The sequence below is a fragment of the Schizosaccharomyces cryophilus genome (assembly GCF_000004155.1).
Source record: "Schizosaccharomyces cryophilus OY26 unplaced genomic scaffold supercont4.4, whole genome shotgun sequence".
In the NCBI taxonomy this organism is placed as follows: domain Eukaryota; kingdom Fungi; phylum Ascomycota; class Schizosaccharomycetes; order Schizosaccharomycetales; family Schizosaccharomycetaceae; genus Schizosaccharomyces; species Schizosaccharomyces cryophilus.
In genome coordinates this window covers 1,054,297-1,077,548 of record NW_013185627.1, presented here as the reverse complement: position 1 = coordinate 1,077,548, position 23,252 = coordinate 1,054,297, and the positions used below count along the sequence as shown (strand labels likewise).

The 23,252-nt window shown below is 38.4% G+C and overlaps 11 protein-coding genes across 11 annotated transcripts; 3 read left to right on the top strand and 8 right to left on the bottom strand.

The window, feature by feature from the left end:
• Positions 1–68: 68 nt before the first annotated feature.
• On the bottom strand, positions 69–6,982 carry SPOG_02691 (fatty acid synthase beta subunit Fas1). The gene has a single exon (XM_013168632.1). The coding sequence runs from the start codon at positions 6,565–6,567 to the stop codon at positions 349–351; it is 6,219 nt and encodes a 2,072-aa protein (XP_013024086.1). The 5' UTR covers positions 6,568–6,982; the 3' UTR covers positions 69–348.
• Positions 6,983–7,634: 652 nt separating this feature from the next.
• SPOG_02690 (NADH kinase) lies at positions 7,635–9,181 on the bottom strand. Its single transcript, XM_013168631.1, has 2 exons — positions 8,886–9,181; positions 7,635–8,823 (listed from the first exon to the last, which is right to left on the bottom strand). Exons 1-2 carry the CDS (start codon positions 9,058–9,060, stop codon positions 7,859–7,861), a joined length of 1,140 nt encoding a protein of 379 aa, XP_013024085.1. The 5' UTR covers positions 9,061–9,181; the 3' UTR covers positions 7,635–7,858.
• An 89-nt stretch (positions 9,182–9,270) lies between these two features.
• Positions 9,271–10,358, bottom strand: SPOG_02689 (20S proteasome component alpha 5). Its single transcript, XM_013168630.1, has 2 exons — positions 10,325–10,358; positions 9,271–10,288 (listed from the first exon to the last, which is right to left on the bottom strand). The coding sequence occupies exons 1-2, from the start codon at positions 10,341–10,343 to the stop codon at positions 9,564–9,566; spliced, it is 744 nt and encodes a 247-aa protein (XP_013024084.1). The 5' UTR covers positions 10,344–10,358; the 3' UTR covers positions 9,271–9,563.
• A 98-nt stretch (positions 10,359–10,456) lies between these two features.
• SPOG_02688 (uncharacterized protein) lies at positions 10,457–12,323 on the bottom strand (the record flags this gene model as incomplete). Its single annotated transcript, XM_013168629.1, has 4 exons — positions 10,457–11,507; positions 11,553–11,689; positions 11,738–12,221; positions 12,262–12,323. The coding sequence occupies 4 exons, from the start codon at positions 12,321–12,323 to the stop codon at positions 10,457–10,459; spliced, it is 1,734 nt and encodes a 577-aa protein (XP_013024083.1).
• SPOG_02687 (ATPase) lies at positions 12,246–14,267 on the top strand. Its single transcript, XM_013168628.1, has 4 exons — positions 12,246–12,625; positions 12,791–13,175; positions 13,222–13,727; positions 13,776–14,267. Exons 1-4 carry the CDS (start codon positions 12,482–12,484, stop codon positions 14,196–14,198), a joined length of 1,458 nt encoding a protein of 485 aa, XP_013024082.1. The 5' UTR covers positions 12,246–12,481; the 3' UTR covers positions 14,199–14,267.
• On the bottom strand, positions 12,750–15,171 carry SPOG_02686 (prorein methyltransferase Mtq2). The gene is made up of 5 exons (XM_013168627.1): positions 15,077–15,171; positions 14,940–15,033; positions 14,832–14,893; positions 14,509–14,792; positions 12,750–14,457 (listed from the first exon to the last, which is right to left on the bottom strand). The coding sequence occupies exons 1-5, from the start codon at positions 15,153–15,155 to the stop codon at positions 14,278–14,280; spliced, it is 699 nt and encodes a 232-aa protein (XP_013024081.1). The 5' UTR covers positions 15,156–15,171; the 3' UTR covers positions 12,750–14,277.
• A 105-nt stretch (positions 15,172–15,276) lies between these two features.
• On the bottom strand, positions 15,277–17,219 carry SPOG_02685 (NEDD8 activating enzyme; the record flags this gene model as incomplete). The annotated part of the gene is made up of 10 exons (XM_013168626.1): positions 15,277–15,360; positions 15,416–15,491; positions 15,539–15,737; positions 15,783–15,973; positions 16,014–16,201; positions 16,239–16,543; positions 16,584–16,773; positions 16,826–16,989; positions 17,034–17,161; positions 17,185–17,219. The coding sequence occupies 10 exons, from the start codon at positions 17,217–17,219 to the stop codon at positions 15,277–15,279; spliced, it is 1,560 nt and encodes a 519-aa protein (XP_013024080.1).
• A 36-nt stretch (positions 17,220–17,255) lies between these two features.
• Positions 17,256–19,523, bottom strand: SPOG_02684 (MatE family transporter). Its single transcript, XM_013168625.1, has 2 exons — positions 18,751–19,523; positions 17,256–18,698 (listed from the first exon to the last, which is right to left on the bottom strand). Exons 1-2 carry the CDS (start codon positions 19,428–19,430, stop codon positions 17,759–17,761), a joined length of 1,620 nt encoding a protein of 539 aa, XP_013024079.1. The 5' UTR covers positions 19,431–19,523; the 3' UTR covers positions 17,256–17,758.
• Positions 19,524–20,268: 745 nt separating this feature from the next.
• SPOG_02683 (ribonuclease MRP complex subunit) lies at positions 20,269–21,015 on the top strand. Its single transcript, XM_013168624.1, has one exon. The coding sequence runs from the start codon at positions 20,285–20,287 to the stop codon at positions 20,936–20,938; it is 654 nt and encodes a 217-aa protein (XP_013024078.1). The 5' UTR covers positions 20,269–20,284; the 3' UTR covers positions 20,939–21,015.
• Positions 20,943–22,600, top strand: SPOG_02682 (mannosyltransferase complex subunit). Its single transcript, XM_013168623.1, has one exon. The coding sequence runs from the start codon at positions 21,493–21,495 to the stop codon at positions 22,456–22,458; it is 966 nt and encodes a 321-aa protein (XP_013024077.1). The 5' UTR covers positions 20,943–21,492; the 3' UTR covers positions 22,459–22,600.
• On the bottom strand, positions 22,454–23,241 carry SPOG_02681 (U6 snRNP-associated protein Lsm6). Its single transcript, XM_013168622.1, has 3 exons — positions 23,067–23,241; positions 22,812–22,925; positions 22,454–22,743 (listed from the first exon to the last, which is right to left on the bottom strand). Exons 1-3 carry the CDS (start codon positions 23,149–23,151, stop codon positions 22,712–22,714), a joined length of 231 nt encoding a protein of 76 aa, XP_013024076.1. The 5' UTR covers positions 23,152–23,241; the 3' UTR covers positions 22,454–22,711.
• Between the last annotated feature and the right edge of the window lie 11 nt (positions 23,242–23,252).

Here is a 23,252-nt window from a genome sequence, read left to right as displayed (position 1 = left end):
TCTGAACATTTTACACATATCCATGAGAATTTGAAAATAAAAAATGCTTGCAGTAGTAATTTAATGAAGGACAAATATATGATTGAAATTAAGCTGCAATACCACACAACTTCAATTCTTCTATTAAAATTATCTTATTCAAGTAAATCATAAACCACCGCTTCACGTAGAGACTGGAGATAACCAATTTTACTTAAGTACCATAAATGAAAAAAGTAAATCTAAGCGCATTGTTAGAGATAACAATACACTCCTTATTAAACGAAGACTATATATCAAAATAAGTGAGTAAATTAAGTACTTTTTAAACCACTCCTGCCATAAGTAGCAAAAGATTACAAAACATCTCTATGAATTGTATTGATCCCAGTTTTGAAGAATCTTCTTAATGCGTTGGGATCCCGTTAATTCATAAACATTCTGGAAGTACTCTTTGCTGATTTCAAATGGCTTAGCAGTTAAGTTGGGAATGTACTTTCCGCGTAACTTGGCAACATTAATTTGATGAGGTGAAATCTTCCTAAGCAAGTATTCACGGAACATACGTACACCTCCACGTAAGAAGGAAGAGTGGAAAGGAACATCAATCTTAAGAGGAATAGTAGCAAATCCACGTTCTAACTCTAGATGGCCTTGTTCTTCCTTCTGCTTCAAAGTCTTCTCATGACAACCCTCAACAATCTCTGATAATTGCTCTTTCAATTGATCCATTGTAAGAGTTTCAATCAATTTTTGGAAGTCAATCTTCTGAACCTTTAGGAAGTTTAAGACATGGCCTAAGGTACACAAGCTCATAAGGTTTCCACTAACAACGTATTGTTGGTTCTCAACATTGTAGTTAACAATTTCAAGCAATAAGTTAGTTTGCTGACCAATATGATCAACGATGAAACGCAATGCAGCATCAGTAAATGTTGGGGAAACACGAGAAGGATTGGCAGCAACCATACCATATTCAGAGCGTCCTAATTCATCACGACGGACTGCGTTTTGCATAGTCAAGCCACGAAGGAACACCAAGTCAACCAAGGCTTCAATAGAAAGAACATCAGCCATTGCGGACAACGCAGAATACTCACCAAGAGAGTGACCGGCAAAAGCACAATCCTGTTGAGCTAATCCCTTAGCACGCATGTCCTCGAAGGCGGCCTTCTCCATTAAGGTCAAAGCAGGTTGAGTGAATTGAGTAGCCGACAACAATCCGGAAGGATGTGTGAATGTAAAGGAAGTAGACTCCTCAGTAATGGTGTTAAATACAGGAACAACGGAAGTAGAGCCATCATCATTAATTTTTTCGTAAGCCATAGCCATGTAATTACTACGGATTTGTTTACCCTTAGTACCGCCAAAGTGGATTGTAATACCCTTAGGGTTGTTCTTAACAATGTCAATGATAGAGAATCCGTAGTGAGACAAGAAATGCTTGTCAGCGCTATCCCAGATTTTCTTGGCAACTGGGCTTGTAGCATACAAGTCCATACCCATTCCTTGTTCTTGAGAGCCCTGGCCTGTGAATATATAGGCAGACACTGGTTGCTCCACCTCAGCAGTACCAACAAGAACAGCTTCTTCTGTTTCCTTGTTCAAAACTTCAACCTTAATGATTTTACGACCATTAATCATACCGGTATGAGAAAGCTTAGTAATAAGCTCAGAGTTGGGAAGGACCATATTAACGAAAGTAACCTCATAATGCTTAACTCTCTCAGGAACGTTCTCTGCGGCGAAAGTTTCAACAAACTTACGAGTAGCTGCGGAGCTGTACATACCATGTGTAATTCCATAAGTACCAGGGAGCTCGACAAAGGCAGCGAAAATAGGAGAAACGTGGATAGGATTATAATCACCGGAAACTTCAGCATAGGGAGAGTTAGTAGGAGGGGTAACAAAAACAGGTGAGTAACCTTCATCAGTTGTTTGTATGACGCTGTAGCCACCACTTTCAAATTCCAGGGGTTGCTCAATGGGTTTTGCATTTCGGTTAAGGAAATCTATAACTGGATTGCCATGGCAATCAACAGATTGGAAATCAACGGAAGCAATCTGGATAATAGCCTTAGAAGGCAATTCAGATAATACGATACCTTTAGTTTGTACAGAGCTCTTAACAGATTGATTCTTAAAACGAACGTAGGAGTTAAGACGGAAAGTGAGTACAGAACCAGACAAATCTTGGCTGGGATCCAATAATTGGAACCAGCTCTTAGATTGTAGTACAGCAACATCCTTAGGAGTAGCCAAAGTGAGTTGCATAGGTGTCTCTTGAGTATGTTCGAAGGTATTCTCAAAGTCGGTGAAGTTACCACGATATAAGAAGCGACTAATGACCTCAATAACTTCCTTGTTGTCACGGTATACAACGCCCTTAACAGTGACAGTTTTACCGGAATCATTGTTAACAATACCGGTGATTGTTGCAGCGGTAGTGACCTTATCACCCTCGACCAAAGGAGTTCCAACCATACGGAAAGAGTTGGATAAATGAACAAGACGTAGAAGATCACCGTCAATTGCCTTAGGGAAAATAGCCTTGGTAATGGCTTGCCAGCCAACAACAATAGCGAAATCCATAGGAGCCATACGCTTACTGTTAGCTCTGTTAGTATAAGCTTCATTATGATTTCCAACAGTTCTACAGAAATCTTCAATCATATTAGCCGTGATTACGGTTTCGGGACCAGTAAATGTGTCAGTGATTGAAGCTCTTTCAGGGTATGGCTCATCGCCGAACCATAATTGCCAGTAGAAATGCTTGATACGGTCATTTCTGCCTTCAATGATTTCTGCAACAGGCGCATAGCCGACAGAAGGATCATACTTAAACAAGAAGTCAAGATTTACATTCTTTTTAAGGGCATTGCGATTTTCAAACATAGACACCGTGATGGTGTCATTGCTATAACTAAGACGAACAGCAAGCACATGCTCACCACATTGGAGCTCAAACATTTCGAGGACCGCATCGTTTCCATGACCCTTAACAACAACACGCTGGCCATAACGAGGTGCAAGGATTCTGCGTACAGGATTCTGTTCAAGTTTCCAACCTTGGGCAACTCGCTGAGTAGTGAAGATAGCTCTACGCCAAGAAACTTCTTTGCCTGCTAAGAGTTCAAACCAAGCCTTTGCAGAAGGAAGGGATCCGGCTTCCGGTATAACATAAATTTCCTCATCAGCGTTCTTTGTGACAGAAACGGAATCCACGGCGGAAGGAGGTAAGTTAACAGGTTTCACGCCACCGAAATATTCAACAGTGGGAACCTTGTTAACATCTCCATTATAATAATTATCAACAAAATGCTTGATGTGAGCTTCATGGATGCCATCAAGGAGCTCTTTAGCAGGTTCATTAACCTTCGTAGAATGCCTAACGGCCATAGGTCCTTGAAGAATAGCAACACGTCCAACGTCCTCACCAACAACAGCCCCAAGGTCTTCACTTTGCCAAAGAGAATCCTTCTTGAAGTAGTACTCGAAAGTATCGTCAATGGCAGGAATGAAAGGAACAGGCTTCTGGAAAGGGTTAGAACATAAAGAGAAGAAGAACTGGACATCTTGGGTATTCAAGATTTGTTGATTAGCTTCAGGATATGCTTCAAGGAAACGAGCAGCCACGGGGTATGGGCAATTCAAATCTTCGAAGTTTTCGATAAGGGTATGCTTGCCGAGTTCCTTGGTGAAACGCTCTTCAATACGACGCATCAAGTTACCGGTAAAGGTACGCAACGAAACATCAATCCATCTCTTCTCTTTTGTAACGTATAACAAGTCGATGGTACGGTATAAAACTTCAGCATAAGTCATTTCTTCAACACCATCAACTGCTTCAAATTGAAGCTTCTCAGGGGACAATTGTCTAACAATTCGAGCAGGGAAATAAACCTTTTGAAAATCATCGTTCAAACGCTTAATAATGTACTGCTTCTTTGCAAGCAAAGCAGGAACACGCTTGGGACGAGGTAGAGCAAAAATGGTATCGTCAAGCTCTTTCCATAACATTATACCACGAGTAGCCAACTTGTGAATTGGCTCACCTAACTCAGACATAACTGTAACAACGCCACCAGCAGGGCCATCATATGTTTTTTCCCATTCAGCATCAGTAACACCGGGTGCAGCAACGATTGCTTCTTTGGCACTGAAAGAAGTATGAGCTTCCTTAGCAACCATGAGACGCGAACCGAATACTATACCGTCAAATGGCATAGCAGGAAGCTTGAATGCGGTGCTCCATTCACCGGTCAAGTAAGGTTCAGTATCATCAGCTCCACCGAAACCACTACCGGCAACAAGGACGATGTTGTCACAGCGGCGGACAGCAGAATAAGTTTGTAAGATAGGAGCATGGAAATCCTCGAAAGAGTGGTGTCCACCGGCACGACCACCAGTCCATTGCATAACAATAGGGAAGGTAGGATTAGCCTTTGCGATGTTTATAACAGCATTAATAGATTCGACGGATCCAGGCTTCAAACCGATATATTCAACACCTAAGGTTTCAATCAATTCATTAGCTACTTCCAAAGAAGGGATACCTGCAGCAATAGTAACACCGCGAATGGGGTAACCCTCAGCAACCATTTCGCGAATCAAGGGAATTTGCCATGCAAAACTACGAGGGTTGATGTAAATAACATTGATACAAATTCCTGCACCGGGAGGGATGTTCAAGGAGAGTTTATGAATAGCATCACGCATCATTCTAGGATCAAAGTAACCACCACCAGCGAGTTCACAAGCGTAACCTGCTTTAGCGATGGCAGAGCAAAAATCCCAGGGAACACTAGTGGGAGTCATACCAGCAACCCATAGAGGAGGCAAGCCAAGCATTTTTGAAAGTCTAGTTTCAACATATACACGACCAAGCTTATTCTTTATAAGTTTAGGCTTGTAGAGATCTACCCAGTTAGGGGCAAACTTTACAGACTTGATCTCACGGTCAAATAACTCAGTCTTGGAGCCAAGATCCAAGGCATCGAAAGCATCAGCAACAATGACACGGATACCCTGACCATCTTTGTTAGCACGGGTAAAAGAGCCGACACCAGAAACGCCACCAGGACCGAAGTCAACGATATGGGTAGCCTCTGGGAAACTACAAGCTTGCTCCCAATGAACAACTTTCTCGGTAATCATTACAGAAAGGGCCATAAGCAAGTTAGATGGATGTTCAGAACGGAGGTCACTAGCATCATCGGTAGAATATACAGGAAATCTAAGAGGAGATAATTCCATACCCTTCAAATCTTTTTCAAGTAAAGAGCGAGTAGGGGCAAGGTATGCATTATGGAAAGGAACAGAGATGCTAAGGAAACGATTAACAAAGCGCAGTTTTCTTTTAGAGTGGGGTATACGAGCTTGGTTTTGACCATCTGCCTTTTCTTTACGAAGGGAAAGATTTAAACCATATAGAGAACGAGCGGGACCGCTGACAACAAAGCTTTTAGGACCATTAACAAGGCTGAGGAAAACTCTTCTATCTTCTGGAAGATGGGTATTCGTAATTTTAATGTGCTTATTCAAAATTTCTAAAGGAAGATCACGAACAGCCAACATGGGAGAAGGATTACCCTCGGAGTTGGCGACAGAATCTGCAACTACGGAAGGAGGAAGAGTGGTGGTAGGAAAGACTTGTTGGGAGCGAACGCCAATCCAGAAAAGAGTAGTTAAAGCTACCTTTGCATTTTCAATGAAAGACTCGTCATCAGTAGAAGCGGAAACAGCAGCCGCAACGATGACACCTTGGGAATGACCAGTAGCAGCGGTAAAACGAGAAGCGAGTTCACCGGGATTAAGACCCAAAATTTGAGCAGTGACATAGAATTGGACAAGCTGAGTAAGACCTACCAAAGGAAGGGAGACAGGAGCAGTAACTAAATAATCACGCTCTGGTCGCTCGCCAGCGAGCCAATCAAGTACATTGAGTCCTTTAGAGTACACTTTAGATGCTTGTTCATTTTGTACAAGAGAAAAAAGGAATTTAGAGAGAGTTTGCACAAGTTCCGAAGCAAATGGAGCATAGACTTCATAAAGCTCGGCTAATTCATCAAAGTAGTCTTCATATCCTTGGCCTCCAAAAATGGCAGCCAACTTGACTGAAGGGTCATTCAACATAGCGGAACCGTGGAATTTCATGCCTCTTCCAGTTAAAGCTCTAGAACGATAGTAATGGCAAACGACATCTTTTTGCGCTGGAACACTCAAGCCCACATTATGGACAACAGCATGGACTTCGTTTCCTGCTAAGAACGTACGTTCAAACTCAAGGGTAATGGTATTCAAAAGTTGGTTATACTGACCCGAGCTTTTTTCTTCTTTTGATGCGACCAAACCCAGAAAACGGGCGACTAAATGAAGCTCATGTTCAAATTCTAATTCAGCTCCTTCTTTTTCGACAGCATCAGCAGATGGAGCTACATATTTAGCTTGAAACTCATCACGTATTTGAGCAGCCAAAAGGTATTGTGAAGAAGGAATTAAAATAGATGGACAAAGATGGGCATAAGTCAAAGCCAACGATCTCACCGATTGATGAACGTGAGGAGATGCATAACCAGTCTCAACCATGATTATACAATAAAACTAGATGAACGTAAAGATCGTGATTTGAAAATGAGGAGTAATTATAATGCAGGGTAATTCCGCAAAAGCTTAGTCAGAAAAGACGATGTATGAATTATACCCTGAACGAATTGCGGTATCTCTAAAAGATAAATGCAACAGTCCTAGAAAAAGGAAAGTTTTCCTAGTATGGCTCTTTGTTCTAAAGATAAATCAACGAGAACTCGTTTCTTGATCAAAACTCGTCCTTTTGAATTGATTTCTTCTTCAGTACAGTCTTTACACCGTTAATACGCGTCAAAAACGGGAAAGATGTCAAAGATTGCACGAATTTATACCAGTTAAGAAACTGTTTATATATATATAATACAGGTAAAAGATAAGGTTTTTCTGGAACAGTTTCCCAGACCAAATCTTGTTGTTGGGAATGGATAAGTCGAGGCGGACGCGTTCAAAGCTATTTCCACACGGATAGGTCACATGCTACCCAATCACTAGGAACCGAATAAAGCAAAAGGACCTTTCTATTTAAAAATATGAAATATGTAAATTATATTCTCTGAGTAATTTTTTGATGATTTCCATGTATCTTTCTGTCCCTCCTTAATTGCCATCGCTCTTCTCGCTATTGTGGGGCCTTCTATAAAAGAAGATTCGAGGTGATTTTCAGTGCTGCTACTTCCTGTGGGTGACAAATTAAACAAAAGTCGGGTCAATTTAATAAAAATAAACAAAAGGTAAAAGTAAAAGTAAAAGTAGAAACAACCGTTCAAAGATGCGCTTTTTGCTTCAATTGAAAATTCGGTTGGAGATATAATGTGTAGTTTTTTCATCTCTGAAAGTAAGTTTTCATTTAGTTTGTTTACGAAGATACGTGACAAAAAGCCTTCAGAAAAATCTAAATATAATAAGCTGCTTAAAGATGCGACAAAAATCATAACAATTATAACAGAAAAAGATATACACAGCTCTATCTAACTTAATGCTCACCTGAAATTATTCATGTGTTTACTTTGCGATATATACAAGTATAATAAGAAATACGGATTTGTGAATGACTTCAAACAGAATGAAAAACAAATCAGATTCCAATTGTTATAGTATTCTTTATTATTATGATTCCATTTATAAATAAAAACACAAGGTCAACGATAATTCTAAAACATCATGATAAATAAACCCAAGAAAGGAAGGAGCATGATATTATAAAGAAAAATTGAATAAATTTCTTTTCTGTCTCCTTTTTTTTATGTAAAACCAAAAAACCGCTGTTTTCATCTTTTAGCCGAAAAATTCCTTACCATCCTTTACGATCAAAAGGGTGGTTCCAGCGAAGGAGTCCAACGATGTCAGTCATCCAATCGTCTTCTTTATGACTACGAATAACACAAGGGATTCCATTATCTTTTTTACTGTAAATATGAATACGCTGTCCGATATCCGTCAACCCAAGCAAGCGACCATCAACCGAAAGCTGAGGCCGGACACGAGATTTTTCAGAAGTTTCCACACTAATAGTAAAAGAATCAGGGAATAAAACAGGTCGAAAGGAAAGAGAGCTGGGACAAATGGGTGTAAGCAAGAGAGCATTTATGGATGGATGCACAATAGGTCCACCAGAAGATAGAGAATATGCAGTTGATCCAGTAGGAGTAGATATGATTATTCCATCAGCAATTGCTTCAGTTAGAAAACGATCGTTGATGAATACTTTCAGGACAGCCATATGAGGAGAGAGACCTCTATGGATATGCATCTCATTCATGATAAAAGTAGTCTCATCATGGGTTTTTCTTTTCATAGTCAAAGATAAGCGCATTCGCATTAGTACATAAGAGCGTGACTCATACATATCTGCAAATGCCGTCTGAAAATCCGAAATATCAAACGGCAGAAGAAATCCCAAAGTCCCTAGGGAAAATGATAAAACGGGTGGCATGCCTGATTTTGCAAACAAAGAGGCTGCATGTAGAATAGTACCATCTCCGCCTACTGTAAGCACGATATCTACCTTCTTCTCCAAATCCTCCGTATCTTCCCAGGTATACAATCCATACTGTGGAAAAGCTTTCGCAGCTTCTTTATCAACAATTAAAGAAATCTCAGGATAAACTTTCTGTAGATGCTCGACCAATCTCGTAAAGCACTCATTGACTTTTAGGTCCATTGTTTTCTTCAAGATCAAAACATTTCTGGGTGGTTGCGGCCATTGTAATTGTTTTAAATTTGCTTTCCCTCCTATAGATTGAGGAGATCTGCAGTCTAATGAGAACCGCAATGTTAGTCATACTGTAAGCTAGTTTATATGTCATTGGCATTCGTACCTTGGTATACTGGTGTGACTCTTGGAGGTAAATACTTTATACTAGCTCCCGTAAAGGTAGACTTGAAACAAACCTGAACATTTCTTAAGCTTCGAAATTGCTGTCTAGTCACTAGGTAAAGATGACTTAACTGGACAGGAGCAAACGCCGTTTGAAATTGTCTGCGTAAAAGCATAAGCAGATCTTTTTCTTAACTTTTCTTCTGTTTTCAGTTTGATACAGCAAATACTTAAATACCAACTTTGCCTGATGCAATCTTTGTAGAATTGCCGGATATGATGAGGTAAATGGAAAAATTATTAGAGGGATCGCATTTTACAGTATATAGCCAATCTCATATATTTATAGGAACGAAAGTACCTGATATTGTTCTCACTAGAAATAATCACTTAATATAAATTTCATTTCTATTGAATCTGGTGTACCTTGTTATGAATGACAATCCTACAGCCAAAGTATTTACAAATCACTATCTTTATAGATATCATTTACATTCTAATTGCATCTGTCATCTCTTATATTCTTCTTTATAATCACCGGCTTCTTCTCGCGGATGATCACCTATAGAAAGATAGCTATTTTTCGTAAAACCGTTCATTGGAGCATGAAAAAGGAAAAGGAATGCAACTCTAGTCGTATATAAGGCTCGTAGACAGTATAGTAAAAAATATAGATACCTTAATCTGATCTGTGCTCTTCACGACGAACAGCGTCAGCCATTTCATCATCGGTATAAATGTGGAATCCCTTGTCGGAAGTAACACTCGCAAGTTGTACGTTTTTCGAGTTTAACTTCTCTTCCATGACTTGGCGAAGGACTTTAAGAATCAATACTTCTGCTTCTTGAAGAGTCATGTCTTTGTGGTATTCTTTGACCAATTCGGTCTTTGCTGGTTCACTGCCCGAGCCAATCGCTTTGGCTTCATAACGGAAATAGGTACCAGAAGGTTCTGAGTGATAAAGTTGAGGACCATGCTCATCAATACCAGCCAACAAAAGAGCCACACCAAAAGGACGAGACATAATGCGTTCCTCATCTTCTTCTCCTTCACCAAAACGAAGAGCCAAATCACAAACAGACTGTGTAATGCTTTCCACTCCTTGAGGTTCATCATAAGTGAAGCGATGATTTTGTGCTTGCACCCTAGCATGATCTATAATCGTGCGTGCGTCTGCTGTAAGACCAGAAATAGCGCAACCAATGTTCGTGTCGATCTCAAACAACTTTTCCACAGAGTATGACTCCATTAGAGGACTACTAAGTCTCTTTTCAACGCCCAACACAACTCCCTCTTTTGTTTTCACCCCAATCGCAGTTGATCCCAACTTAATGGCTTCAATCGCATATTCTACTTGGAACAATCGTCCTTCAGGTGAAAACGTATTCACACCTCTATCGTATTCTAAGATATTAGCCTTAGTTTAGTTGGATTTCATACCTGATCTAGTCATAAACATTTTGCTATAGAAATGTGCTAAAGATGAGTATTCGTCTGAATTCCTGTACCTATTGATTTTTGGTACTACGGTGTATACCCTTAAATCAAATAACGAGCTGTAACGATATCTTATTATCGAGCAGCAGGAATCAATAAAGAAGCCCAGTAAGCAAGTAAAGATGAGGCAGATGAATATGGAAGGGTAGAGAGCTGATTGGTAACAAGAAGAATTATGGTATTTTGGTAATCCTTTGGGAAGGTATCGACTGTAAGTTGCGATTGCTCGAGATATACACGTTGTTGTAATTCAGTCAGGAATGGTAGCAGGCCTATGGATGCCTTGAAAAGGAGACATGAGTTATCCAAATTAGCAACAATATTATTCTTGATAATAGAAAAAAGACTCGCCAGAAAAAGTTCTTTGGCAGATTCTTCATACAATTGCAATCTTGAGCATAAAATGTCCCGTAAATCATTTTCAAAAACCGGTAGAAGGGCGAAATTGAAAATGCAATCAAGATGTATCATGATCGTTTCTTTTTCAGTAATAGCTGGAGATTCTGAAGAATATTTAGAGAAAAGATCTGCGAATAAGAAATTGTATAGACTCAGTTGTAGCATGTACTGCTTCCAAGGGGATTTTTGAGAATCCTGTCTTAAGAAGTGGAACAAAAACAAGCAAGAATTTGAAATGCTTGCAAACTGTTCCATAGTTGAGCTCGTAAAAGGAATAACTTGAGAGTCATAGTTGGATGAAACTTGCTGTTGGATTTCTAATTTTAGCATCTGCTTGATCAGAAGCAAAGCGTATGAAAGTGGGATACCTGAAAGCAAAGTATTCTTCAACTCTTTCCTTTCTGACTTAAAACGATGAATTGCATGGCCCACGGATTCTATATATGGAGCAATCATATTTTTACCCCTGGTCAAAACAACTACAAAAATAAAATCCAAAGTGGACCAGGACGAAGATATAGATTTATATCCCCATTCTAATTCACTTAACACACGAAGCGTCTGTAGGCAAGTTTTCTGATCTCTGTTGGTAAAGCCAACTTTTGCGTACTGTTTTTGGCTAATTGCATCTAGAAAAATAACAAAGATATAAAAGTTGGATCTTGTTTGAGAAACCGAAGACAGCGCATTTGGGATCTTCCTTAATTGACCAGCTAAATGGATCAGTCTGAGAAAAAAAGTTAATGAATACGACAGGATAAATGATGCTTACCGTTCCAACAAGTCTTCTAACGTTCTATGCGAAAAGTGACTAATTAAACGAGATAGCACAATTGCCGGCAAAACTGCATTTTCAGCATTGTCCGAAAAAGCAAAAGATAGAGCATTCCAAGTTAATGAATACCATTCCTATAAGCAGTCAGTGATTTAATCCTTTTACTTCAGGAAAGAACATACTAGAGGATGTGAAAAAAGCGATAAACAATTCCAGTTCACTCCAGTGTCTGAATGAAAGCTTTGAAATAAGATCTGGATAATCTCTAAAGCTTCTATTTCATTTAAACGTGTAGTTTGAATCCTTTTCCTAAGTGCCTTTTTTACTTTTTGCTCCAAAGCATACATCAAGTAAAAATGTGGATTTGACCTTAAGGCTCTATACAAAGCACCCATCAATAGTAACTTTCTTGAAGCAATGATATCTTTATCTTTTGGCATAATTTCTAGGGTTTCCATCATTAGCTGCAGCACCTTAGTGTTTCCAAGTTGATCATGGGAAGCTGTTTGGTTTTCTAGGAGTCCATGAATCAATGATAGTAAGTTATTAGGAACATTTCCCTTCAGTCTCCAAAAGGGCTCGCAATGCAGTAATCTTCCAAATACTAGGTAAACATTTCGCTGATTTCGAAGTCTAGGTAGCGTAACGGTTATGGATTTAATGAGGCTAGATCGTTAGTAATCTCTAAGTATTAATTAATCCTTACAGATTCACTGAAAGATCATCACGTTGTAATTGCCGTACGATGCAATTTACTGCTGTCTCCATTATTTTTTTGCGAAACTACCTCTTATATCTCAAAATCAGAGATCAAACTGTATAGCGTTTTACACCTTAATTATTTTTATCTTCTTTAAATTTAACAAAATTTTATAATTGACACTCAATAAAAACCGTAATCATAAGTTGTGTACACGTTCGAAAGTATGGCTTCTTTCGTTCGAATCGCCAAAACAACCTTTTTGGATGGCCGGTTTCCAGTTTTTAAAAATATTTCCTTCGAAATAACCAAAAATCAAAATTGGGCCGTGGTCGGCGCTGTTGGGAGTGGAAGAACTACTTTTCTTAAAGTAAGTTGAGGCTCAAAAGAATGGTCTTGGAAGGGTGCGCGATCACTATTGTACTTAGTTCCATTCACTGGAACAGATGCATTGAAAAGCATAACTTTCTTCTAGAGTGCTGGTTACTTATGCCCGACTATTCCTGATAATGTATTATTTACTGACTGATTTTAGTGCTTAAAAGGATCGTATACACCTTCTCCTGCTACAAATTTTAAATACCCATTTCTATCAGATACTAACAAAAGTCCCTGGCAAGCGATTCAGTTTTTGGATTTTCAAAGCTCGGGTCTTCAGCGTGCTGCTTACTATTCAGAAAGGTATCATTCGCACCGCGATAAACGAGAAGATATTAGTTTGCAAAAATGGTTACTTGATGCATACAGAGGTCCCGAAGAAAAAGCATTGGAAAAAGTTCAATATGCAGCCTCAATTACTAGGTTGGAGCATTTACTCGAATCTAGTTTGATTAATTTAAGCAATGGACAATCGAGAAGGGCGATGCTCGCTGTAAAATTATTATTAGAGTCCCAATTGCTATTACTAGATGAGCCATATGGTACGTTTACATACTTAGCCTTTGCTTCAGTACTAACAAAGGTTAGCTGGGTTAGATGTTGCTTCTCGTTCAATTGTTTCTAATCTTTTGGGAAATATGTCCAGCGTTTGCTCTCCTAAAATTGTTCTTTCCCTCCGACAACAGGACGAAATACCTGATTTCGTGACTCATATTGTTGAGCTAAATAACCACGAGATAACCTACCAAGGAGTCAAGGATCACTATCATCCATCCTTAAATTCCGCAGTTTTGACAAAACCTCAGCTCGAAGATACTAAACCTCCTAAGATTGGTAAGCCGATCATTGAAATGAACAATCTGAATTGTACGTATTGGGGCAAACCTGTTTTAGAGAACGTTAATTGGACTATTAAAGAAGGAGAACGATGGTCTTTAAGCGGTAGCAATGGTAGCGGAAAAACTACTCTCTTAGCTTTCGCCCTTGGTGATCATCCAAAGCTCTTTGCTACAGACATAAAGTTTTTTGGAAAGTTTATTGGACCAGGAACAGGAATTTCAGTCTTCGATATTCAAGAAAACGTCGGTCATTGTGTATGTTACTGTTATCCCTAAATGGTCTTTTTACTAACATTATACTAGTCCCCTGAAGTTCACACACATTTTCCTAAAGAATTTACCTGCAGAGAGACTCTTTTAAGTGCTTGGAGTACTACCTTCACACTCCCAAGAGAAACTGAGAGCCGTTCAGAGGCCATTAGAAAACTTTTAGATGAACTGAGTCTCCGCAGCTTTGAGAATATCCCTTTGTCCCAATTACCTACAGGCATGCAAAGATTTATTCTTTTTTGTAGAGCCATAATTAAAAGGCCTCGTTTTTTGGTTTTGGATGAGCCTTTCCAAGGTGTAGATATCAGATATATGCACCAAGCTCACAAGTGGTTAAATAAAAATCTTTTACCTTCCCAAGCAATGGTTATCATTTCTCACTATGAGGAAGAGATTCCAGCTTGTGTTAACGCTCGTGCACATGTTCATCAAGGAAAATTACGAATCGATACTTAAGTCAAGTCATACAATTAGTTGTAATCTTAGCTTTCTTGAATGAAATTAAATATGACCTAAAAGAACCGATATAATAATATTAAGAAAATAAAGCATTGCTCCTTGAAAAACACAATACACATAGTGTTTCTCTTCCTGCCTTTCTTCGCAACACTTCTTTTGAATTATAACCAAACTGAGACATATAATTTTGGATTTTTGCTGGATTATTTCGAGCAACGGCGACCATATAAAAGATTCCGTCTGCAGAAAGTATGTCCTAAAGATGAATAAGTCAGAAATGGCAGACAGAGAAAAGTGATATGCTTACATCCAAAATTTCCAACAATTGGCTTGTTACATTCATTCCATCAGCTCCTCCTGCCCAAGTGGAAGCTATGTTAGCTTCTTTAGGGATTTCCTCAAATTCGGTAGGAACATAAGGAGGATTAAAAAGTAAGACATCAATGCTTTTTTTAATCCTTAATCCTTCTAAGAAGCAAGTTTGTGCAGTTAAGAATGCGCCACTTCTGTCATTGTATACTTCTCGATTTTTATTTACCACATAAGCTGCTGCATTACAAGCGGCACTTGAAATATCTGTCATAAAATGTACTGTTCATTAGTCAAAACGGTTATAGTCAAGTTTCTTACTTGTTGGTCTGTTTTGTAATATTCCACTTTTGAAAAACGACGATACACATCCAGATCCACAACTTTCAAGACGAACGGTTAACGCAAAGTGTCAACATATTTTCTTACCCTATTTCTGCAGTAATTAGTAGTCTTTCATCTGCAAAATTACACAATTTGTCTTTATCCTCCTCTAGAGCGTCCAACAAAGCAAATGTATCCTCTTTATTCAAAATTAGTAAAATATTAACAGAAACTATGAATACCTGCAGGTTCATATACATCCTGGAATATGTCTTCTGATAAGCAAGAAGTATCAGGAGTGGGAATCATTTGGTTGTGCATTTAAATTTCTATAAAGCTAAGCTAAGGTGAACTTTACTTTAGGCGGTTCACTTATGCTGTACAAGAATTACTTCTCGCTAGAATCATGAAATAGAATTCTCTGCTACTTATTTCTTGGTTTCTAAATATTGAATGTTTCAGTTTTGCTAAGGACTCCGTCAAAAATGCAAGTGTGATTGAGAGGTAGATAGTGCTTTGTAAGAATCTGTGGATGTGAGAATTAGGTTCAAAATATATACTTGAGAGCAATCTTTACATACCTTAATCGCTTCTTGAGCAGCAATTCCACCTACTAGAGAGGAAACTGGATGAACTTCATAATCAGACGCTCGAGACCTAATTTACAGTCAGTTAAAGTGCTTCATTCGAATAGCTTAGCATACAGTTCATCAATGCATTTTAGAACTTTCTTTTTATATTCTTGTTTTAATGAATACTTTTCAAAGAGAGTGTCCACTAAGGACTTAACGACTGGAGATTCTTTTTCTAGTGATGATTGTGTGGGAGAACTTAAGAGTTGCTCTGAGATTCGAAATGCAAAATACCAAGGAATAAGAGAGTTTTCGTCAGAAAGAAATGAATCTGTAGGATTTGTTAGATTTCCATAACCACAATGCTGTTACATACCGAGATGTTTGGGAGACTCAAGTTCCTCTTGTATTGATCTGTACCGAAGGAATTTTATGTTTAAAACATTCTTGCAGAATCTTTTTATGATAACTTCTGGTATATCATCCACATGTCTGTTTTGAGACTGTAATGTCCGTTGAACAAATATTTTGAAAGCGGCAAAATCAACAAGATATTTTTCGTTGTACCTTCATTTGTCAGTAAACAGTTAAATAGTCTTAAACTTACAAATGCTTTATACTCAAGTAACGCTGAGTGTTCGAGTGCATATCTGGAAGTGTACCTAACAATGGTAAAGTGCCTTTTTCTTCATAAAAGCATTTTAAAGAATGACACATTACCCAAAAATCGGTAGACTTTTCGTTAATGAATTGACTTTTCTCATCCTGCAATACTTCCATCACATTAGAAGGTATCTGTTTTGTTAGAATGTTGGCTTACACATCGCTTTACCTTATACTCTTGAAAAACTCTCCAATAGCTTGATAGCGCTTCTTCGTAATTTTCAGAAGCTTGTCCATTTATATCCTTTCGAATCATGCCCTGTAAAACTTTCCTGTCATCTGAATTTTCTGGTTTCCGGTGATGCAATGCTTCAAACTGCAGCATATAATGAATTAGAAGTTCAATATACGTGAGCTCATTTCTTTTTGTTCCATCCATCTGACTAACGTTCAAGGAGCGTACATGATCTATTAGTTCAGGCCAAGGATTTCGAAGTCGTAAATCTAAAGGGACCTCCGATTGAGACTGAACGGCTTTTAAAATCGTTAGAAAACGAATTAAAATTAGACATACTTGTATATTCGGGGACAGAGATTCGAATTATACCTACGAACCCGATAGAATTATAGTAAATGAGAGGGATTCCTTTGGATCTCAAGAAAGCTTCAAGTCGAAGCATAGCATTCAATTTTAGCTTCGAAGCAAAAACGATTGTAAACCTTGAAAAAAACTCAATATCTTCTTCAATTAGTTTCTCAGGCTCCTAAGGACATGATCAGTCTTTTATTCTCAAATACAACCCAAAAGGTCCGTACCATTTGTTGATAGTTCATTTCTACCGAGGGATTCAACTGTTGTAATAAGGTACCAGTGCATAAAGCTCGACTCTGTCCTTCTTGATCGTACTGCACAAAGAAGTTGGATCCATCATGTTTCAAATCTACCACAGATGCATCAATTACAGTAAACTCACGAATTCCTAGGTAATTTGTTAGAAAAACAAACCATACGAGAAATCCACACCTGGAAGAATCGTATTTTTGAGTGCTTCACAACCCACTGTATTGGCATTTAGCAAGCAAATATGTGATTGCTCAATGGCATTTTGGCCTTCTGCTTTCCAAATCCGTACTTGCCTACTATTAGTAAAACTAATTTCGTTTTATTTTCATACCTATCGTATTTCTGCATTTTGCAAGGATTATCCATACTTCACCGAAATTTTATACTTACAAACTATGAGTTCATAGTAATGATCATGAAGAAAAAGCGTCAGCGTTTCCAGACAAACTTAAGAATATTATTTAAAATCAAAATCAAAGCGATTTCAAGATAATTTTATTTTTCTTTTTTCTTTTTTTATTGATATTTATTATGCCGAACTAAAAGAACAGCGCTCTATATAGTACTCTAATAAGTTACAAATCTATTTGTAAAATAGAATGCCTTACAGAAAGTACAGCATGATCGCCCGTCTAGTCAGAATATTAAGAGAAACGGAGCAAATGAATTTGTCGCACCAAATACTGATATTCAAGGCTCCAAACTTACAGGCGAATATAACTGTATACAGATGGTGCGGGCCAGGAACTAATTAACGGAGAGAAAGGTAATCGGAGAAAAAAGTATTCTAATTATCGAATAAAGAGAAGGGTGAAAGCAGAAATCCAAGATACATTGGGAATTTATAAAGAAAGTTCAGCTGTGGAAGTAAGATAAAGGACTGTAGACCAATTTTGGAAAAGCATTTATACGTGAGCCATTCTATAATGGGCCTCTTGAAGAATCTTTTGCCAATTAATATGTCCAAGAACGGTATATTGACAAGTGATACCAGTTGTAACGGCAACAATCATACCCATCCAAATACCTTTTAAACCTAACTGTAAGACAACGACAAAAATAACAGTGATGGGAAGGGCAAAGAAGTAGTTGACAATGATGCTGATGGCACCACCAATACTTTGCTTGCCAATACCCCGAAGTAAACCGCCCCCGACAGCGTTGAGAGCATCGAAAACGATAAAGATACACAAGATTGCGAATATATCTCGAACTATATTGAGCACCTGTTGATCAGAAGTGAAGAAACGGCCCCAATAATTACGGAAGCAAAATAGTAAAAGACCGTCAGTCATAGAAATTATGACAGCAAGGCAAGTAGCTACTCGACTACATATACGAGCCAAATTCGGTCTGCCGGAACCGACAAGATGACCGACACGAGTAGAAGAGGCAACGGCAAAAGCAAAAGGGATTTGAAACGCCAAAGAGGTGGTGGTGAGAAGGACGGATTGCGAGGCCAATGAAGCTGTTCCCAAATAACCGGCACCTAAACTGGTCATTTCATAAGCAGCCCATTCGGTCACAATCATCAACATGCCATAAAAAGAAAGTGTTAACATAGGTCTTAAATTTTGTACAGCACGCATGGAAAAGTGGGTCCAAGGTATGACGGAAGACGAGAATCGAGCGTAAGACAAAAGACAAATACTTTGAAACCAGAAAGTGATTGCAACGGCGGTAGGAGCACCTAGAAACCCAAAGCCAATTTTTGGATGCCATACCAATAGGTAGTTAAGTAAAACATTCAAAGGGGCAGCAAAACAGAGGACACAAGTAATAGGCTTAAAAATGCCTTGCGATTGAAGATAGCGCTTCATAGCTTCAAATGATGCATATGCGGGACTAGAAAAGTCAGTATAAAGAATCTTTGAGACAAACGATAATTAGAACTTACGCGGCAAAGATGAACACTTTCATATAACGGCCACATAGATACGCGACCTTAGGATCTTGACGAAGAAAAACAAGGATGTGTTCGAGGTTTAACCAGATGAGAGCAATGGGAATATGTAAAAGAAGAAGGATAAAGCAACAGCGCTGAAAGTAAGTAGCAACGTTGTACGGTTTGTTTGCTCCAAAGGCTTGTGTAGCAAGAGTGTCTAGAGAAGAAATGATTCCTTGGAAGATGGAAAAGGCTGTGATGGCAGCTGTCATTGTCGAAAGAGAAGATGCCGCCAAGTATTCTTTTCCTAAATGGCCTAAGCTAAAAACTGTGGAAAATTGTTCTGAGGATTGAAGTAGATAGGCTATGACAGTTGGCGAACCCAATCGCAACAATTCCGCAAATTCATGTCGCACGGTAGCCAATCCATGAGCATGATCATCCAACATTTGTCCCCAAGGGTGAACATGGTGTTGTTGGATTTGTTGAGGAACAGGCACCATGGAACCATATAAAGAAGGAATATTTGGTTCCACGTAACTTTGACCATCAAAATATGAATGGTCTTCTTCTGTTAATAACCTTTGTTCTTCATCAGAGCAATTGCTATGAGAAGAGAGCACTCGCCTAGGTTCACTTTCAAGACCAAAGATTTTCGTTAATGCCCACGAGGGGAAGTTCTTCAAACCCATTGTTTCTTCTCTAGATTTAAATATTGTAAAGGACAACCAAGAAAAATTTTGAACTTAATGAAATCATGTAAAAACCTCCAATTTCAACGATGCTTGCAGAGGAATACTTTTAGAATTGTTGCCGAGAAATATCCAATACTGATATCATAAAAAAGGGAAAGCACCTCTCATTTAGGTGATAAGCTTAAATTTTTAACTCGCTAGTTTTGAGCTTAGATAGTACGTATTTAAAGTTATCTAAACGAACATCATTGGAAATAAGCAGAGTTTGTAAACATGAAAAAGTAACTATTGTTTCGGAATACAACAAAGGAACAAGAAGATAGAGAGAAAGCGAATAATAAAGGAATGGAACCATTTATTTTATTATTTATTTTTGCCTTACTTTTCATCACATTCGCAGCTTCATAGTTTGTTCATTGCATTGTATATACGTTTATGCCAAATGTAGTAAACAAGAGGAAATTGAGATATTCCCTTTGTTCGAGTACACATTTCGATTACTACTTGTTCGCTAGTGGTCTCTTTTTATAAAAAAACCAAGAATCGAGTTACGTTGACAAAGCTATGATCCAGATAGCTAGGTAGAACCCATAGGGAAAGAAAACATACTTTCTGTATTCTTGGGTTCCACCAAGGTAAACATCATCCTAGTATGTAATCTCGTATATATTTTTTTGTTATTGTCTTTTTTAAATCATAGATTTTATTTCACGATGATATAGACTCTATTGTGAATAGCATCCTACTAAAGCCTTTGGACAATAGTCACCGAACTCTCCGAGACTTCACCGTATTACCGAGAGATGGTTATTGAATATGAACGCACGCGCTTTGTTTTGACATTCCCAACTATGGATGTCTTGCAGCCAGATGCTGTATTGTTACAGAAAATCGTGTACAGGAATAAAAACCAACACCGTCTCACGATTTGGTGGAGGCACGTTATGATGCTTCATCGTAGGTTAAAACAATGGCTCTCTGGAAACGAGACTGCGAAATCTTTGTTATTGCAACAATGCCCAAAATCTTACGCTCTTTTTACCAACGTAATTGCCCATGGCCAGTACCCAGGGCTTGGTTGTCTCCTTCTTGGTATTTTATCTCGTGTTTGGTATATTTTGGGAGGAATGGAATATGAAGCTAGTTTATCTTTCCCGTCTCCAATCCTTTCACCGAATCTTTCCCTGCAAGAGCAAGCTATTAAAGACACAGAAAAAGCTGCATCAGACCTCGGGGTTGTTATATCTCGTGAACAACTATCTTCCTCTACTCCTCAATCATCCTTTACTCAAAGAACAGACCTTACTAGCTCTCCATCTCCAGACATGAAATCCATACGAACCCCTCAATTACCTTCTGCCGAAGCACAATCCATAGGAGGAGGTGTTCAAGCAACCGATATTCCCCCGTTACGATCTTTAGAATCTCCTTCTGCAGCACCCAAGAAAAAGAAGAAAAAATCAAAAAAGAAAAAGGATGAAATTGACGATATATTTGGTTTGTAAATATGTTTTCTTATGATTTGTCTCGTTTACTCTTTAACTTTACCTTACAACCATTATCGTAATTACATACATACTACTACCACCAAAGGAGGTAGGTATAGAACAACGCCTTGCTACTGTTCGCCTCAGCGAAAACCCAAGTTCTCTATAAACAGGATTAGGATTCCTCTTTCAAAGTTCTCATTAATTATATATATATTTCTAAAAGATAGCGAGGTTTTTATTTTGAAACCGAGAAAACACCTATTACTATTTTGCTTCCTTTTGACCGTCCTTGGCATTTTCCTTCTTATCCCTCAATTATTTCCTGTTTCTATTTGTTAGAGAAAATTGCATACTTTTCTTTGCTTATTTTGTTGAATTCATGCTATTTCCTTGATTTCCAATCCGCATTTCCTCCCTCTCTTAATCACTTCATTTCGACTTCCTCTATAGTTACAAATATTTTCTTTTTCTTTTCCAGAAATCATCATATTTAGTTCTTCATTTTTTTGGTATCGTCTCATCCTCTTTCGTTTTCTCATTTCCTTTTTTTCTTTTCAAAGTCACCGGCCATGGTACGCCGAACTCGCAAGCTGTTTATTGTGACAATTTCTTTACTTACTTTTGTATTTATTTTTCTAAAGCTTTCTGCGTATTGTCAAAAGTATGTGTATCTATTACCTAATGGAAAGGCCAGTACTTTGCATTTAAATTTACAAGAGATGGAAGCTAGCTCAGGGTCTTCTACATCTTCTCAAACGAAATCGAAGATACCTAAAATTATCCATCAAATTTGGAAAGACGAGAATATTCCTGATAAGTGGTCTGTTTCTGTAAATTCATGCCGAACTCAACATCCCGAAGAAGATGGGTGGACAGTAAAACTATGGACCGATGAAATGGCCCTATCTTTTATGGAAACAAATTATCAATGGTTTATGCCTATCTATCATAGTTATCCTTATGACATTCAACGATTTGATGCTGTTCGCTATTTTATTGTCTACCATTACGGAGGCGTATACATGGATTTGGATGTAGGCTGTAAAAAGTCTATGGATCCTTTACTTGATGAGGCCACCTTTCTGCTTCCTATTACTGACCCAATCGGTTACAGCAATGACTGGTTTGCCGCTACTCCAAGACATGCTTTTCTCTACAAAGTGATTACTTCTCTGTCCAAGTTTAATCACCGGTATTTTACCAAATACCCAACCGTTTTGCTGAGCACGGGTCCTTTGTTCTTTTCATTTATCTTTTGTCAGTATTTGTCAGAGTCACACAGCAAAGTGCGAACGCTCCCCCCGGCTCTGTATGGAAATGGGCCCGTTTCCTTTTTCTCCCACGTTCACGGTAGTAGCTGGCATGGGTCCGACGCAAGTGCATATTTTTGGATGCAAAGCCATATATTATATGTTTTCATAAGTATTTTTGTATGTATATTGCTGCTGCTTTTTCTATCTGTCAAATTCTTTGCTGCTCAAAGAAGGAACAGATCCAACCACCGACGAGAAATGCAACAAGAACTTTACCCTTAGTTATTTGACTACTCTGAACAGCATATTTTACAGATAATGATAAAAAAGGACATGTTGATTATCGATATAAATAACGGAGACAGAGTATAATATGATGTATAAGATAAAATGTTCACAAGTACTAATTCTAAACCATTTGCACAATCCCGTTGCAATTGTCCGGAACACAACCCAGTAAAAGGCTTTTCTTTTTATTTACTCTTAATCAATCAAAGAGGCGTAATTGTCATAACATGAATTGAGAAAAAAAAAACTATTGCTCATTTAATGCAGAAACATACAGAACTGAAAACCAGGTTAGATCATTCATCTCTTGAACACACCAAAGATTCATCCGATCAGCTATGACTTACCATTGTTACCACGAATAAAAGCGTCACCGTATTCGTTTGTCTTTTTACCATTGACATATTCTTCTGTTTGTTCCAAAGCAAGATTCATATAACCATCAAGACAACTCAAAGTTCCTATATACCAATCGCAACATTAGCGTACAGCGTTCCAAACAATCCATCAGTTTAGAAGTGTGAAGCAACGAACAACATCTAGAGTACATCGTCCTCCAGCTATCATGACAATGTCCAACATCCAACATCCACCTCACATACCACGATAATCCACACCAGAACTTAATCGAATGACTACAGGTTTTCCAATGACCTTGTTTAGAAAATCATTTGGTGAGGAGTCCATGGTTTCCGGATTTTCCAAGATTTGAATGGTTTTCGCAAAGTCCGCTTTTTTCAAGTTTCAGCAGCAGCTGTTCGTTAGAGAAGGTAAGGCATGCTTTTTTC

Excerpts from the sequence above, each read along its gene's own strand:
- SPOG_02682 (XM_013168623.1), top strand. The coding sequence starts at position 21,493 with ATGGTACGCCGAACTCGCAAGCTGTTTATTGTGACAATTTCTTTACTT.
- SPOG_02683 (XM_013168624.1), top strand. The coding sequence starts at position 20,285 with ATGGATGTCTTGCAGCCAGATGCTGTATTGTTACAGAAAATCGTGTAC.
- SPOG_02686 (XM_013168627.1), bottom strand. The coding sequence starts at position 15,155 with ATGCACAACCAAATGATTCCCACTCCTGATACTTCTTGCTTATCAGAA. Across the intron at positions 14,894-14,939 it reads CTAATTACTGCAGAAATAGG|TTGTGGATCTGGATGTGTAT; the intron begins GTAAGAAAATAT and ends TCGTCTTGAAAG. Across the intron at positions 14,793-14,831 it reads ATTACAAAACAGACCAACAA|TACATTTTATGACAGATATT; the intron begins GTAAGAAACTTG and ends ACTAATGAACAG.
- SPOG_02687 (XM_013168628.1), top strand. The coding sequence starts at position 12,482 with ATGGCTTCTTTCGTTCGAATCGCCAAAACAACCTTTTTGGATGGCCGG. Across the intron at positions 12,626-12,790 it reads GAAGAACTACTTTTCTTAAA|TGCTTAAAAGGATCGTATAC; the intron begins GTAAGTTGAGGC and ends GACTGATTTTAG. Across the intron at positions 13,176-13,221 it reads ATTACTAGATGAGCCATATG|CTGGGTTAGATGTTGCTTCT; the intron begins GTACGTTTACAT and ends AACAAAGGTTAG.
- SPOG_02684 (XM_013168625.1), bottom strand. The coding sequence starts at position 19,430 with ATGGGTTTGAAGAACTTCCCCTCGTGGGCATTAACGAAAATCTTTGGT. Across the intron at positions 18,699-18,750 it reads AAAGTGTTCATCTTTGCCGC|TCCCGCATATGCATCATTTG; the intron begins GTAAGTTCTAAT and ends TGACTTTTCTAG.
- SPOG_02681 (XM_013168622.1), bottom strand. The coding sequence starts at position 23,151 with ATGGACTCCTCACCAAATGATTTTCTAAACAAGGTCATTGGAAAACCT. Across the intron at positions 22,926-23,066 it reads TTCTGGTGTGGATTATCGTG|GAACTTTGAGTTGTCTTGAT; the intron begins GTATGTGAGGTG and ends ATTGGTATATAG. Across the intron at positions 22,744-22,811 it reads TTTTATTCGTGGTAACAATG|TTCTGTATGTTTCTGCATTA; the intron begins GTAAGTCATAGC and ends CCTGGTTTTCAG.
- SPOG_02690 (XM_013168631.1), bottom strand. The coding sequence starts at position 9,060 with ATGCTTTTACGCAGACAATTTCAAACGGCGTTTGCTCCTGTCCAGTTA. Across the intron at positions 8,824-8,885 it reads AGTCACACCAGTATACCAAG|ACTGCAGATCTCCTCAATCT; the intron begins GTACGAATGCCA and ends GGTTCTCATTAG.
- SPOG_02691 (XM_013168632.1), bottom strand. The coding sequence starts at position 6,567 with ATGGTTGAGACTGGTTATGCATCTCCTCACGTTCATCAATCGGTGAGA.